The sequence below is a fragment of the Sebastes umbrosus genome, chromosome 20 (assembly GCF_015220745.1).
Source record: "Sebastes umbrosus isolate fSebUmb1 chromosome 20, fSebUmb1.pri, whole genome shotgun sequence".
Classification (NCBI taxonomy): Eukaryota; Metazoa; Chordata; class Actinopteri; order Perciformes; family Sebastidae; genus Sebastes; species Sebastes umbrosus.
Window position 1 is genome coordinate 15627895 of NC_051288.1, and position 15905 is coordinate 15643799.

Below are 15905 nucleotides of genomic sequence, written 5' to 3' on the forward strand. Positions count from 1 at the left end.
TCATCTGTTGGGGATTTGGTGGTTATTTATTTCTGCTTTAGAACGTAACCTCCGTGAAACAATCAGAAAATAACTATTTTTTTTTTCTCTCATTCGTATCGCCGCGCTGTCTGTCTCTTTGCTCAATCTCTCTCTCTTTTTCTCTCTGTCTCTCTCTCGGGAAGCCGACAGCAAAGCCTAACTTTACTTTTAATGTTATGAAACTAAGAAATGCTCTGATGGTGATGGTCATCCCAGCAAACCCTACCCCGTAAGTTCCTGTACTTTCAGAATGTACTACCCCCCTGACCGGGGCCTCTTTGGGGTTAAAAAGTCCCAAGAAAATGGCCCCGGAACTAAATTTAGACCCTGATCGAAACGCAATGAGTTCCTCAAAAGGTTCCTAGTCCCGGGGCTCAACTTTTCAATTTTGGACAACACTTAATATGGAGAGTATAAGAGCTCATATGATGTAAGGGGTAATGCACAGCGAGCTGGTCATTGTTGTGTAATAAACCCCTTCAGGGAGATGGGCTGTACATTATCCCGCTTATTACATGGCTACTTACTTAAGAAATCAATAATTTGACAAAAATTGTCCTCCTGAGTCCGACTTCAGAACTGCGTCCATAGCAACGGTCTGTTATAAAAACAATAACAAACCGTTGAGAGCCGTGACTGACCAATCAGAATCGAGTAATCACAAAGCCGTGTAATAAGCTTTATTAACATGAACCAAATAAATGTTCATGAAATTTAATTGCACTGGAGTTGGGACATTTTAACAATCTTAAACTAATAAAACTAGATGACACTTGGATGATTATTAGACATGATTTAAGGACTGAGGATGAACCAAAAGGAAAAGAGTGAGCACCACTGACTGACTCATGCAGACTTCTGGACTAATGAGCTAATTCGTTTTTTGCCAACTGACTTTTTTGCTTGCCAGCAGTGAGATAAGACGTCTTTTAGAGCAATGCTGTCAGACGATCTGAGATCTTGTCTTAACTCCTAACTCCCCCAGCCCGACCCCCGTACCACTGCCCACCCACCAATGGCAGCGACAGGATTACAGAGCATACGCTGCTGGATAACAACACATTACTCACACACAGACGCTCAAACATATAGCAGTATAAAAGTTTAAGAACTGCAACAATGAACAGAAATCCAGGTGCATACTGTACTTACACACACATATTTCTGATTACGCTATCTATTCCTTCAAAAAAAACATATTTTGCTTATTAAATTGCCCTCTTTGGTACAATATGTGAGCCTGCAGCACATACAAACACACACACATAAAGTTATAGTAATAACTGGATTACTGAGAACAAAGGCCCTTATACATGCCCCTGAGGTCCTTCTAAAGCCTCGTCCATCACCTCAATGTCACTGAGTCGCAGCGTATAAGCCCAATAAGCGCTGCGACGAGATGGCCCTAATGTTTTTAGCCGTGCTATCAAATGCTTTACTCGGGGCAAACCCCCTGACAGAGCTGAAACAGTTTAACAAGATTAAAGGATGACAAGACACTGCAGAAGCAAGCGTGCATGTGTGTGTGTGTTTTTTAAAAATGGCGTCATCTCTAAAATAAGCCTCACACACACACACACACTGAGTATCAGTCTGGTCTTGCAGTGAAGGAGTCAGGCCAGTGCCGACCACCGCCTGGCACCAGACAGACCCCCGCCATCCACTCACCATGCTGACGCTAGGGATTAATACTTGGACTCCTGAGATGTGTGTGTGTGTGTGTGTGTGTGTGGGGGCCGGTGTGTACTCTGTGCGTGTGTGTGGCCGTGCACGTGTGTGTGTGAGTGGATTTCTAGGTAACTGGGGGAGGGTTCATGGGGCGCCACCTGCTTCTTCTCAGACACAATGAAGGGAGTCAGGAGTGCTTCTTCGATTCCCAATGAAACACACTTGAACACACTCGAACACACACCTACTTTCTGATGTAGTACTAGTTTGTTTTGGTGTTTACATACTACTGCACTTCTGAACCATTCTCAGTGTTAACAGGTGATATCATCGTCGCTCCGGGGCTGGTGAAGACCAAATGAAATGTGTACATAGCGTTGAAAGTTAGTGTCAAATGCCTGGTTAAATGCGTAGGTTGTTTACTTACTACTAATTCTTTTGACAGATATTTCCTCATCTAAATCAGTCAACTGACGTTGAACGTGCATTGCACAGCTTGGCTTTTGTTTTTTATTAAGAAAAGGGGTTTAAACATGTTCATGTCGCCCAAACTTCTTTAAAAGTGTGAAAATGTTTAAGAGTATTGTTTTGCTCTCTGAACTGAAAAAAGCTGCAACGATTAATCGATTAGTTGTCGACTACTAAATTAATCACCAACTATTTTGATAATCGATTAATTGGTTTCTTTTAAGAAAAAAATACTAAATTCTTTGATTCCAGCTTCATAAATGTGAATATTTTCTGGTTTCTTTTCTCCTCTATGACAGTAAACTGAATATCTTTGAGTTGTGGACAAAACAAGACATTTGAGGACGTCATTGTAGGCTTTAAACATGTTCATGTCGAACTTCTCTAAAAGTGTCAAAATGTTTAAAGGCCTTGTTTTGCTATTTGAACTGAACAGATATGCAATGATTAATCGATTAGTTGTCAATCGATTTGAGGAATTTTTTACGAAAAGAAGTCAAAGTTTTCCGATTCCAGCTTCTTGAATGTGAATATTTTCTGGTTTCTTTACTCCTCTATGACAGTAAACTGAATATCTTTGAGGTGTGGACAAAACAAGACATTTGAGGACGTCATCTTGGGCTTTGGGAAACACTGATCGACATTTTTCCCCATTTTATAGACGAACCTGCTAATCGATTAATCGAGAAAAAAATCAGCTGATTAATTGACAATGAAAATAATCGTTAGTTGCAGCCCTAATGTCGCCCAAACTTCCTCTAAAAGTGTCAAAAAGTATTGTTTTGCTATCTGAACTGAAGCTCAGGTATTGTATTGAAAATAATTTTGAAAAAATATATCCAGCCCAAGATTTTAGACTTTGGTTAAGTTGCATCTTTCTATTTTCGATACATGAATCACAATCACAAAGTCCAAAGCTTTGTTAAAATAACAAACCTACGTTGACTGTCTGCAGAACTTAGTAACTTGGTGGGTTTTGTAACATTTAGGCTGAGGTGTATATAGTAAATACAGATATGGTTTGTATACAAAACATACTAAAACAGAGCCACCCATCATGTACTGCTCCATAGAGTGAGATTTTAAGTGAATCCCCATCTGAAAACAACTAAGTTAATAAAAGACAGACCTGCAAGTCATGCAACAACTGAACAGACTTGTTACAGGTCCACATACATAGCACCAGTGAGGAAGAGTAGGGCAGCACACAGGAAAACTACAGACAGACAACAAGAACCCACGAAACCTGTTCTGCAGGTTCTTACGCCTTCAAATTCCTGACTGTTCATTTTCCTGTGAGGTGATACTGACACATGCACACACACACACACACACAGGTTCCAGCACACACACTTTCTAAGGAGGTGAGTCTGGCTAGTCAGCACTTTGAAGCCACCAGCATTGATTAGAAGAGCACCTCTGGAGGTCACCAATGATAAGAAGAAGTGAGACACCCAACACTGTCGACCTCTCCACCCTGTTTTATCTAAAGGGGCTGTAAATGCAAACCATTGTTTGCTTTTCAAGATCTGTAAAGTGGAGTCGTACCTGAGCGTAACATCAATACGTCATGCTGTGCAAATACAATATCCTTGTGTTTACCTTGGTTTTGTTTCCTGACGGTGGCGAACTGGGAGATTGGAGCTGACTTCCTGTAGAAGGTCTTGCGATCTAGCGAGCCCACGTAAACAGGCTTGCGACCCCGCTTTGAACCAACGCTCCCGGCGCTCGACTCGTATCCCTTTTCCTCGCTGTCACTGCGCCGGTATACGACGGGATCCTCAAAAGATCGCATTTCGAGTGCCAACTTCTGGTTCTGCTGCTCGACCCATTCCTCACAGTGCGTCTTGCCATCTTTTTTAGGGTATTCCTCGCGATCTACGACTATTAAGCGTAAATCCGGATATCTGTCTCTGGGCTTGTAGCGGGAACGATCCCCTTCTCTGGAGTCGTAGTGGTCTTCGTTGTCGCTGCGCTCGTAGGGGTCCGCGGTCCTGCGCTCGTAGTGTTCCCTCGCTTTGTAGTGGTCTCTCCTTCTCTGGTCGTAGTGCTCAGCTCTCCTGTCATCACCTGGATCCTTGTACCTGTCGTAATGGTCCCTCTCCTTATAACCAGAGTCCAGTTCAGAGTCATACGGGTCCCTTCTTTTACTGGTGTAAGTTTCCTCGCCCCTTCCATTATAGTCATCCCTGTCTCTGTTGTTATTTTCTCTGCGGTCATATCGATCATCTGCATCCCGGTCACAGTAGCGGTCCTTACGTTTTTGTTCATCGTAGTAGCGGTCCTCCTCTCTACGCTGGTAGTGTTCCTTTTCTCTATAGCGATCACTCTCTTTAGAATCATAATACTCCCTATCGCGGTCATAGTGGCGATCACTGTCCCTGTAATCGTCTCTGCGAGCATAGGGGTCTTTACGATCATAGCGGTCTTCATGCTCACTGTTTCTGGCATCATAATTCTGGTGTTTCCTGCTGTCATAATATTGCTGCTCTCTGTCGTCGCGACGCTCACTGTATTTCCTGTCGTACTGATCCCTGTAGCTGTATTTGTCCCTGTGATCATACTCCTCCACGTCTCTATGATTCCTGTAATCATAACGGTCATTTTCTCTCACCCGGTCGTCCCTTCTTCTCCGGTCCTCCTCGTACCCTTCTTGAGTTCTTAAGTAATTATTGTCTTTTTCTTCTGGCACTCGCTGGCTGTAATCCTCAGGGCCCTGGTAAAAACAATGTTTGCCTTTCCATTCAGACACCCTCACGTTCAGGTGACCATCCTCCGAACCAGGGTGGAAGTAAACATCCCGTCCTTGAGGCCTCTTCTCTTGGAAAGCTGCCCTTTGACGGTCATCATACTCCCGACTGGGTTGCTGGCAGGCATTGTCTTGCCTAATCTGGGCTTGGTTCTCCCATTGTGCCGGCCACGGAGTTGGCACATGCACTTGAGGTGACCCCGGCCCACCTACAGGCACCATCATGCCGCCATGTACTGGCATGGGACAGCCTGGAGGTGTAACTAGGTCAACAGGACTTGGCACCATGACTGGCCCCTGAGGAACTACTCCATATGCAGAATATCCAACCTGTTGCTGCTGTTGCTGCTGGAGCTGCAGTTGGTGTAGTTGTTGAAGATGTTGCAGATGGGCAATCCGCTCCCTCTCTCTGGCCCAGCCGGCATCCCCCAGCTCCTCCACACTCTTCCCTCTCCTTACCGGGCCACCAGATGCATAGTTCCAATCCACCGGGGCAAACATGAGCGGGTTGCCATAAACCACCGGGCTCTTCATGGCTCTTAAAGTTTAAATCAGCCAACCCGGTGCTGATACAGTTTCCTGTTCAACGTGGCTTATTTTCTCTTTCCAAAGTCCTGCATTCCATAACAAAGCGCTGTGGGAGATTCCACCTGTCAGGCATATTGTCTGTAACTCTCCCACTTGTTTTCTCTCCACTGCTCTCAGCAGGACTGCCCGGCCCAAGCACCTCCCAGCCTCTCAGTGTAACCAAATCGTTCCCTCCCCGCAGCTATCTCAGCAAATCGTGGAAGGAGAGGGGGAGTAAGGTTATTGAAGGAGGGGCCTTCTTGGGTTAATGATTCAGTAGAGTCACATGAGTGGGGGATTAGCCCAACAGCGCCTCCCATTGTTTCAATTGGCTGGTACCTCTGTCTGCAGCAAAACAATCTGCCCTGTAGATTTTCTTTTAATGGAAGATGGAGACAACTTCACAGTGTGACTTTGGCACCAAATGTTTTTTTCTTTTTCCACCGCCACGAACAATCCTCCATCCTTTCCTTGTATCCTGTTTTCTTTGTTTTTGCGATTTCCTGCTACGTTCACCAGGTCATTAACGCAGCCTGTGGTGACAAAAGCAACTCATTCCTGTCTGTGTTTACAACCGGCTCTAACTTATGTATTCTAACTTCCAATGCTGGTCCAAAGACTTTTATATTTGTGCGTAACAGAGCAAAGAAACTGACCTCAGTTTGTCTGTTTAACTTTGCTCTACATTTCAGGGAGGAGCAAATATTTACACATGGAGACGTCCACGTGATTTTGTTTTGAAGCAAGTTTTCTGTTTGGAGTAATGGCTACAGGAGGAGTGTGAAGTAGAAAACAAGTGAAAGGGAAAGATCCAAATAAAGGATATTTATTATTATATCTAGATGACTGTGGAGAGGGACAGATTTTGGCCTGATTAGGCCAGAGCAGCGACTGAAAAAATAGCTGCTGGTGTGTACAATGAGCCATTGTTGAGGGCTGTCCTCACTCGCAGAAGAGACACAATCTTTTTAGTGTGAGAAAAAACTCCGGCCTATTCATAAAGCTGGGGTATAATATATCCCTCCCCCTCCTTAACTCCCCATGAAAGAGGCAGCAGCCACTAAAGGGACAGGTTTAAAGGGCTTGCATACACTCAAGTGCATGTGATACACACACACAAATGTGCGGTAGTATCAGTTTACCATCAATTCAAACTAACATAAGTGTAATTAGAAGTGGGAACTTGTCTGTTCTCTTTCCAAGATTTATATTTTGAGTAAAATTCAGTTCCTGGTTTGATTAAACTAGCTAGTTAAACCTCACAAACCAGGAAATAAGATATGACGAAGACAAGTTAGGCAATAAAACTTCAAGGAATGTTTTACCAACATCACATTACAGAAACAGGGAAGAGCCAAAACAACAAGCAAAGACACAAAAGGCCTTTAGATTCTATGTTTTTACGTCACAAAACATGCTCTTACTGGATGATTTTATCTTTCACCCTTATTGCATCTTGTTTACTACAAAACAAGTGAAAAACCTGCAAGTACTCTTGTTTGATTCCAGTGATATTTGCAAAGAAAAATGGTATTATTGTTGTGTTAAGATGAACGCATTTGCAGTGCAAAAGCAAAAACTCATATTGAATACAGACACGCAGTTTCCCAAGGTAATACTAAGCGTAGAAATCTTTATTCTTTCTTACGTAAGACTGTTTAATTATCAGTGTCAACATCTCAGCTTTCAGTAGCGGGACACGACCGAAACTGTGCGCTTGTGTGCAACTATAGGAATGTCAAACACAACATTCCTCTCTGCGACCGTGTTTTGTAAATGAAGCTGTCAAGAGCTTAATCAACAATCAGTAACATCTAGAAAAAGTGGTGTGATGTCCAGGAATAAGGTCACATATCAGACCGTCTGCAGCCTAGAAGTCTCCCAGTTTGCTACGGCTGACTGAGGGAAACCTGAAGCCGCCAACAGATCCTCAAAACAGTGTTAAACAGATCAGGCTGTAGTGTCATGGAGGCTGATGGAAGCGTTCTAATAGTGGGTTTAAAGAATTAAAGGAGGCTGAAAGCCAAAGAGCTTAAAGAAGAAAAGAGGAAACACAAAGAGATGGCGGAGACTGAAACACCTGCACTAGTGTGTGAGAAAAAAGACAGCAAGCACAAACTGATTTACAGAGACGTCCTCATATTATATGATTCATTGATTAATCAGTCATGATTTGATGCACTTACATGGATACTTGGGAAAGGGATATCTCACTAATTAGGCTGCATTCACACCAGATCAGGCGTTGCAGCGGTGAGGGAGAGTCACTCTAATGGGCCATCAACTGCATCAATTAACGCCTTTTGTTCCTTCAAGGTTGGGTTGTACAGCTCTTAAGTGATTGGCCAACCAAGGGTGACGTCGGAGTTGTGTTCTCCAAAAGTTGATTCTGTTTCTACTTTTTTTTTTTTCGGCATTCCCTGCGTCCATCGCAGCCCCAACCCCAACGCACTACCCCCATTCAAAATGAATGGGAGGACTTGCGTTTTCGCCGCAATTAACTTGGAAGCATTAACACAGCATTAACTTGGAATTGGAATTGTATCATGATTAAATGATCATATTGTGTTATCATTTTTCAAAATATGGTTATCCAAATGAATGGTTCTGAGGGATTGTATAATATTAATATAACAAGTAAGTGATAATGTAAAGCGAGCCAGTCATTGTTGTGAAATAATAGCGGGATAATGACCCGCTAGCTGTACATTATCCCGCTTATTACACGGCTACTTACTTAAGAAATCAATAGTTTGACACAAAAACGGTCCGCCAGAGTCCGACATCAGAGCTGCGCCCATAGCAACGGTCTGTTATACATAGCAACGGTCTCTTGTAAAGAAATAACAGACTGTAGAATGCTGTGATTGACCAATCACAATCGAGTATTCAACAAAGCCGTTTAATTATATCAGTTAATGAAGTTTTATTGTACTTGTGTGAAGAGTTTTGTTATATGTAGTGTGAAGCAGTACAACACAGCTCAGTCAATAAATGTGCTTGTTCTGTCTGTGATTTTGCATACATTTTCCATGTTTTGATATACAGTATACTGATAACAGAAAAAATGATTTGCATTGAGATATTGATTTCAGCCCTACAGCCATGCGCACACAACAGACTAACTTATAAATAATCAGACATGATGTCATTAATCCCACTCCGTAAACACATGGTTGATTCTGTCTGTCTCGAGCTTTAGTATCACACCTCTTTCAGCTTCTATGAGGACTTTCAGCTGCACAGTGAAGTGCAGGCAGAGCCCTGCCTTGTAACAATAAGCTGCCTATTGTCTTTCAAATGTCACACTCAGGAACACACCCTGCCAAAGCACGGACAAGCACTCACTCCTGGGGGAGTGTGTGTGTGTAGGATGACAAACACATTTTTTTGCAGCAAAGATCCTGAGACTTTATGCTCGATGCGTACACACCTTCCTGTGAGCTAACGAAGGGAAACCTAATATCCTATTAACAAATCCTACTAAAAGCTTTTGTGTCCGAGTAATGTGTTGATAATCACCATATCAAACACTCTGCAGTGGGAGCGTGCTTGGCTGGTTTTTCCTTGCAAGTGCTGAACACTTACAAATCAAGTCACTTATCTTTAGTCCATTTCCACATCTAACAGTGTGGCAAATATCAAAGGAAAAAAACAGGTTGAATATGTTATTTTTATTGCTGTGAAAGGTTGTGAGAATTCCTGCAGTGTGATGAGTGAATGGAAACTATGTGGTTGCATGACCCTTAGAGGAAGCTGTGGCCAACGGAACGAGTTCCTGCCTTCAGGCTGATGGCTGTCATTCACAGACATAAACATCATCTATTAGAAAGCTTTGGAGAGTGATTACTAAAATCGAACCGGATATGAGTCATTTGAATACAACAAAAATAAAAAACAAACAGGCAATTACTGATTATTAGTTTGCTGTTATAATGACAAACAAGATTAGAGGAAAATTTTCAAAATAAAATACGCTGGAAACTTCCGGTAGTAATCAGATTACCTTAGCAAGATGAGTTTAGAGTAGGTGAACAATAGGACTGAGTCTGAAAATCACTTTTTGATTAGCAATCATTGAGAAACACTCAATTAGCATTAATTCAATAAGAATGAAATAGAAGTGAAACTGTGATTACAGCATAGATTAACATTACAAAGAAACCTGATTGTTGGCACTGATTAGACTGAAAGCTGTTAGATGATATGTATTTGTATATGTGGGTGTGTAACAGAGAGAAATAGAGGGCCCTGCTGTGGGAAAGTTGATGCAATTACATCCAATGTCAAGCGACAATATCATTAAAAATCAAGTTAATTCATCACATTGGTGAAATAATAATGTAAAAATCCAAGAAGTCCTGCTTATTGAGTGGCAGTATTTCCCACATTGGCCCAATACACCCAGAGGCAAATGGTACAGAAATGTAATTCATTTTCGATTTAACAGAAATTGTCAAACAGGCATCACAAAGCAGAACAAGCAAGTCTCAGACTGGACCAATCAGAGCAGAGCATCGCAGTGGCGTTACAGTGATAGCTACGATGGTACAAAGAGTAACTGATGGTTAAACTATCATCTGATGGTAAATATCCTCATGACAAGTCCGGGGAATTTCTCCTTGTTTTATTGCCAAGCTTTTAATAATTAACAACAACACGTCATGTCCCTAACACCGTCATAAATACAAATTGCAAAATCAAAACAACTCGTTCATGATTCCACTCTGCTTCCTTCATAACAACAACTTCTCAACAACTACTGTCGGTGCTCTTGAGCAAGGCACCGAAACCCTCAACTGCTGTGCTGTCTCAGTGACCAGAGAGTAGAGAACTGCTGCTGTAAGCAGTTGAGCAGCTGTGACTCTGAGTAAAAGTGAAATACAGTAACAATGCTCAGTCCACACAACACGTAAGGGATAATGTCTTCGCTTCACATCGGGGTCCTGCATCGCCCTGTCGGGGTTTATTTCACAACAATGACCAACGTACATTATTACACTTATTACACGGCTATTTACTTACGAAATCAATAATTTGACACAGAAATGGTCCAGACGCTGAGATCAGAACTGCGTCCATAGCAACAGTCTGTTATACATAGCAACAGTCTGTTGTAAAGAAATAACAGACCGTAGAACGCCATAATTGTCTAATTAGAATTGAGTATTTAACAAAGCCGTGTAATAATGATCGATAAATACCATCTGGAGTTCAAGCTTACCTGCCACTCTGTTGGACCTGGCCTCCTGAGCGAGTCCAAACAGTGTGGAGAGGTGTGCCACGGGCCACATCACAGCTCGCCACAACCACACTCTAGAGTAGGCCATGCTCGCTCTGTCTCACCAAAAAATCCCCAAAACCACACCCAACGTATTCCCTCTCCTCGCTCCTTTTGATGAAGAACAGATGATGGAGGGAAATGATGAAAGGAAACTATGAGGAAGGTGAATGAGGAAGGACATTTGGATAGAGAGAAGGACTAAAAGAGAGAGAAAGTGGAAAAAAAGACAGAGGCCCACGTGCATTGCTTTACTTCTCACTATGTGTTGGAATGCACCTCGTACCTATGTGAAAAAGTGTTGACCTGCCAGAGACACAGCTGAGCACCCAGACAGTACGAGATGGCAAAAACTAATCTGAGCCAGTTAGCTTTGGCTTTACAGTTACTGTTGTTTAAGCTATTAACTATTAATAATGAATCAAACTGTACCTAAAATTCACAAATTCATTTCCCGTTACTCCACCTAAACCCTGCAGCAACATGCCGATTCTGCCATATTCGCTTTACTTTTCTAAATCAGCACTGAAGTGAGACAAAGCAAATTCGTCAATATGCACACAAACACAACTCACACAGTTATGATAACCCTTCATTTAAATAGACAATCCTGCTTCCGCTTATCATTGTGCACAGTAAATAGGGATGTCTTGTTTGCATAGTTTACGGTGGAATTTAAATAAACAATGTCTGTGTATGTGTGTATTGTGTGTGTGTGTCGGGATAACAAGTCGAAAGGCAAATCTGGTGGTAAGCACTGATGGCTCATTTTGAGATTCCTGCTATATTACATTTTGTCCTCTGAACTAGCCTGCAGGCAACGGGGGCCACAGCAGTGAACTATGACATCAAGTAAAACAAATTCTACTTTATTTGTCTTCTCTTTTGAACCCTTTCGGCTACAGTAGTTAACTGACTCTTAAAGGAAAACATCTACATCATTTTATCTCAGTGTTTTAATGTCTTTATAGTTTAAGGCCACTGATGAGACATTTCAAGTGACAAATATAATCGAATATAAAATTTCACACATAGATCCGTTTATAGGATATTCCTGTGTTGATAAGTACCTGCGAAACAGTTTGATGCCGTTTAAAAAAATATTATAACTTACGTTAAATAAAAAATATATATAACAATGTTCATGTCAATATGTGTATAAGTATCATTTGTTCATTGCACATACTTGGTCTGCTCTAGAGGGCTGCAACTATCGATTATTTATACAGATTATTTTCTCTATTAATTGATTAGACCTTTAAGGCCTTCACACACCGGCAGTGTTTTTTTCATGCGATCAATTTGCACATCAACATATTTTTTTTGTAACCATTTTTGAGTATTTTTTAAGCAGAGCACAAATATTATGGAATTTTTGCGAGTTGCGCCTATATTCATGAGGATAAAACACCAACACGGAGGCTCCGTAGTCCGAACCGGGACGGCAAATTGTATTACTCCTTTCAACCTTGACAGAGGCAGCGCAGACCAGATCCACTCCTTCCATTTCTACCTTTCACAATAAAAGCCCTGGACATAATCGCATTTTCGTGTCGTTTATTTTTCAAAAATAGTGAAAAATGTCCACCACAGTTTCTCAGAGCACAAAGCGATGTCTTCAAATGGGTTTTTTTTTCCGCACAAACAGTTCCAAACCCAAAGATATAAAATTTACATTACAACTCCAAAACTCCCAGTCTCAAAGTGGTCATTAATGGCAACATCCAAATACTTCTCCCAATCACAGCTCAACAGTCTTACCTTGTAGCTGCAGCTGCTCCAGGGCCAGCGTCTCCAGCGTGTAGTTGCAGAACTCCAGATTCTCCATGGCTTGCATGCGGGCCGTCTCATCCTCCTCCTCCTCCAACATGGTCCTGAGCTCCTCCGCTGTGTGTGCATACGCCTCCATGTCGTGCTCCACCTCTTGTAGCCGTAGCAGCAGCTGGTACCTTTCCTCCTCTTCCTTCTGTATCTCACTCTCCAGCTCCATCTCTCTCTCCAGCTCCTTCTCCGCTTCCAGCTGGCGTTGGATTTCATCTTCCTGGGCGGCCGCGAGGTCACCGAACTCAACCTGCCCTTCTGTTATTTGGTCGAGGAGGTTTACAGCTGGTTCGTCAGGGGTGTAGAAGATGTTCGGAGGGGCAGTGTTTTGTCTCGGGCAGCGAGGAGGTGGACGCGGAGCAGGGCGGGCTGGCTTGTACGCAGGTGTTGCAGAGAGGCGATGGGCTCTTGGACGAGGAGGGGGAGGGCGAAGGGTCCTGCGCCTCTCTAGCGACGAAGAGGCAGAGTTCGACTGCAAAAGGTGGGCCAACGGTGAATGCGAGGAGCCTCGCATGATATCGCTTTCATCGCTGAAGTCCATAATAGAATAATGGCGTGCGATACGGGATTGCTGGCTCAGGTCGCCTGCGGAAGCACCAGAGCTCATGTTAGTATCACTGTATGAAGAAGTCAAGCTTTTGTCAAATTCAAAAAGCTGCTGGGATAGCTTGGCCTCCAGGTTGCCGCCTAAGGCATCTAAGGTGATGGATGTGGGCATCATACCGTTGGAGCCACGCACTGTCTGCTGGGAACGCTGCCGTGCCTCAGCGCTGCCCATCATCATATCAGCATCGCTGACACTACCGTGGCGAGTTAGCTTCTTCTGGGCCTCAGCGAGGTTAAATAACGCCTGACTAAGACTCCCACTCCTCTTACTGGTGGTGGCGCCATCCTTCGGTGGCCTCTGGTAGTTTTTAGACCAACCAGAATGAGTGCTAGGGAGGGTTAGGCTATGACTTAGTTTGGGCTGTAAGGATCGGGTGTGACCGTTAGTATAGCTGGACCGATTTGCACCAGACGATGGGCCGTGGTGCCTATGGCTGCGTGCAGGCAGGCTAGGCCGAGATGGCAGTCTGGGCCTTGCTGGAGGACTGGATTTGGGTCTCTCGGGCCCCCTCTGTACCGGGGCGACAGGTCTACGTGGCTGAGAGTTGGGTCTGCTACCCCCATCTCTCTGTCCTCTATTAGTTTGAGCTCCTGTGCTTTTGTTTTCACTCTGCCACCTCTGCTCCTCAGTCCTCTCAAAGTAGTCCAGGTCCCACACTGTGTGATCCTCATACGTCCTCCATTCAGGCTCCTCCTCTGACCCATTGGGACATTCAGAAGTCTCCTTGTCTTCTTCTGGTTCAACAGCATTTGCTTCCTCTGCAGTTTTCTGCCCGTCGTCTTCCATTTTGACAAATCGATGAGGAAAAATGCCGCGTCGCCCTCGCAGCTCCCCCTCCAGCCATCCGTCTTCCAAAGTGTTTAGAAGACGTATGCGATCCCCCATGTCAAAGTCCAACTCGCCTGGTTCCATGGCCCGAAACTCATACAGCGCCACTACATAGACACCGTCCTCTTCCTCTTCATCTTCTTCTTCTACTACAGCCTCCTTCTGCTCCTCTTCCTCTCTCATAAACACCTCTCCTTCTTCTACACTTTCCTCTTCTGTCCCCTCCCCTGCGTCGTAAGAGTCCTCGTAGCTTAATTGTTCGGAGTCACTGTTCAAATACTGTCCAGTATAGTCCAGGGGCTCCTGAGGAGATCGGAGGGATCCCTCGAGCTCCACGAACCCCTCTGGGAAGATTCCCCTGCGGCCATCCAGCTCCCCCTGGAACCAGCCCGGCTCGGGCAGGCCGGTGATGATGATCAAGTCCCCCTCGCGGAAGTCCAGCTCCTCGTTGAGCTGCGCGTGGAGGCTCATGAGGGCCCGGGCTTGGCCCAGGGCGTAAGGCGGGAGCTCTGAAGCCTGGGCCTGAGCCGAGCGCTCAGACAGCTGCCTGGAACGTCCAGAGAGGGTCAGCTCCTTCACACATGATGTGGGGAAGAGACCGCGGACGCCCCAGGCATTACAACCACGCTGCCAGGTTTCTTTCAGGTCCTCTCCGACCACCACATCACCTACAGAGATACGAAACAAAGGGGATCACATTTAACATTAATATTACTGAATCAAGTTTTAAGTCATAGCTAAATGCTCAACAAAAAGTTTCAAAAAATGCTCAGTTGCACCAGTTCTTGTTCTCAGATATTATTAGGCCTGTACTCGACAAAAGAAATTCTTAGTCGACTAACACTAATCGATTAGTTGATTTAATCAACAGATCTGTAAATATGAGTTTCTCCACAAAGAATCACACACAAGCACCACTTTAAATCTTATGTTTACCAGAGATGTGCTCATAAGGTTCTTGGAAATAAGTCATATAGCATGAAAAAGCACAAAAAGTGACTAATCGACTAAAGAACTCTTAGCAACTAAGACCAAAACAACTGATTAGTCGACTAATTGACTAAAAGGGGGCAGCCCTAAATGTTACATTATTATATTAAATAGATTTAATTTGTCATTTTAGCAAAACATACAATAAGAGGGGAGTTGTAAGCACTGAGGGAGATGTAAAGAGAAAGAGCGGGAAAGCTTATACAGTAGATATAAAGGTAATGACAACAGACGCAGGCCATCCTGCTGCAATCACTATACTGTATGTATATTGATTATATTCCTCTGATTCTCTAATTCATCCAATTACTTATACAAAGAGCAGAGCATGCTTGTTGGGCAGCCAACCGGTATGCCTGGCAGAGAGCTTGATAGTTGATTTATTTTCTTTTTTTGGAGATGAATACTTAATTAAACCAAACTGAATAGAACTAGATTGAACTGACTTGACTTAACGTGAAAGGAATCAGAAGAACTGCAATGAAGGACTGAATATTATATAAATTTTTGTCAGCATTCAGGTAGCTCTAATCACGTCAAGTTATCTCAGATTACCTTTATTATTGCATTCCTCATAAGTGTACCAGGATCAGCACTGCTGATAATATTTCAGGAGAATCAGGGATTATGGGAATGTTGACTGGTCAGCCGGGTCACATTCCAAAGACCTGCGGCTCCACCGCCCATTGTGTCTGGGGCCAAAACTGGAACGCAGCCAGTGGGAGCCGTGGAAAATCATACTGGAAATGAACATTTAAGCTCTCACGTGGCCAGTAAAGACTGTTTCCTATGTTTCCTATGATCCAGGAAGTGTTATTCATCCATGATAATACCAAATCATACTGGAATATTGTTGTTGAGCACAGTTTACATCAAAATAAAATCTGTTTGTATGATAAAAGGAC

At 43.5% G+C, this 15905-nt stretch overlaps 1 protein-coding gene across 4 annotated transcripts in view; it reads right to left on the minus strand.

Annotated features, from left to right (window-relative positions):
• LOC119479406 (dynamin binding protein) overlaps positions 1-15905 on the minus strand; it is a 54830-nt gene that overhangs the window by 17852 nt on the left and 21073 nt on the right. For 3 of the 4 annotated variants that reach the window (XM_037754955.1, XM_037754954.1, XM_037754953.1), the window contains one exon: positions 12516-14678. In XM_037754955.1, the coding sequence (XP_037610883.1) occupies positions 12516-14678 (2163 nt within the window). Of the gene's footprint in view, positions 1-3759; positions 5682-12515; positions 14679-15905 lie in introns of those variants that run through there. The other variant, XM_037754956.1, reaches the window with a different exon arrangement.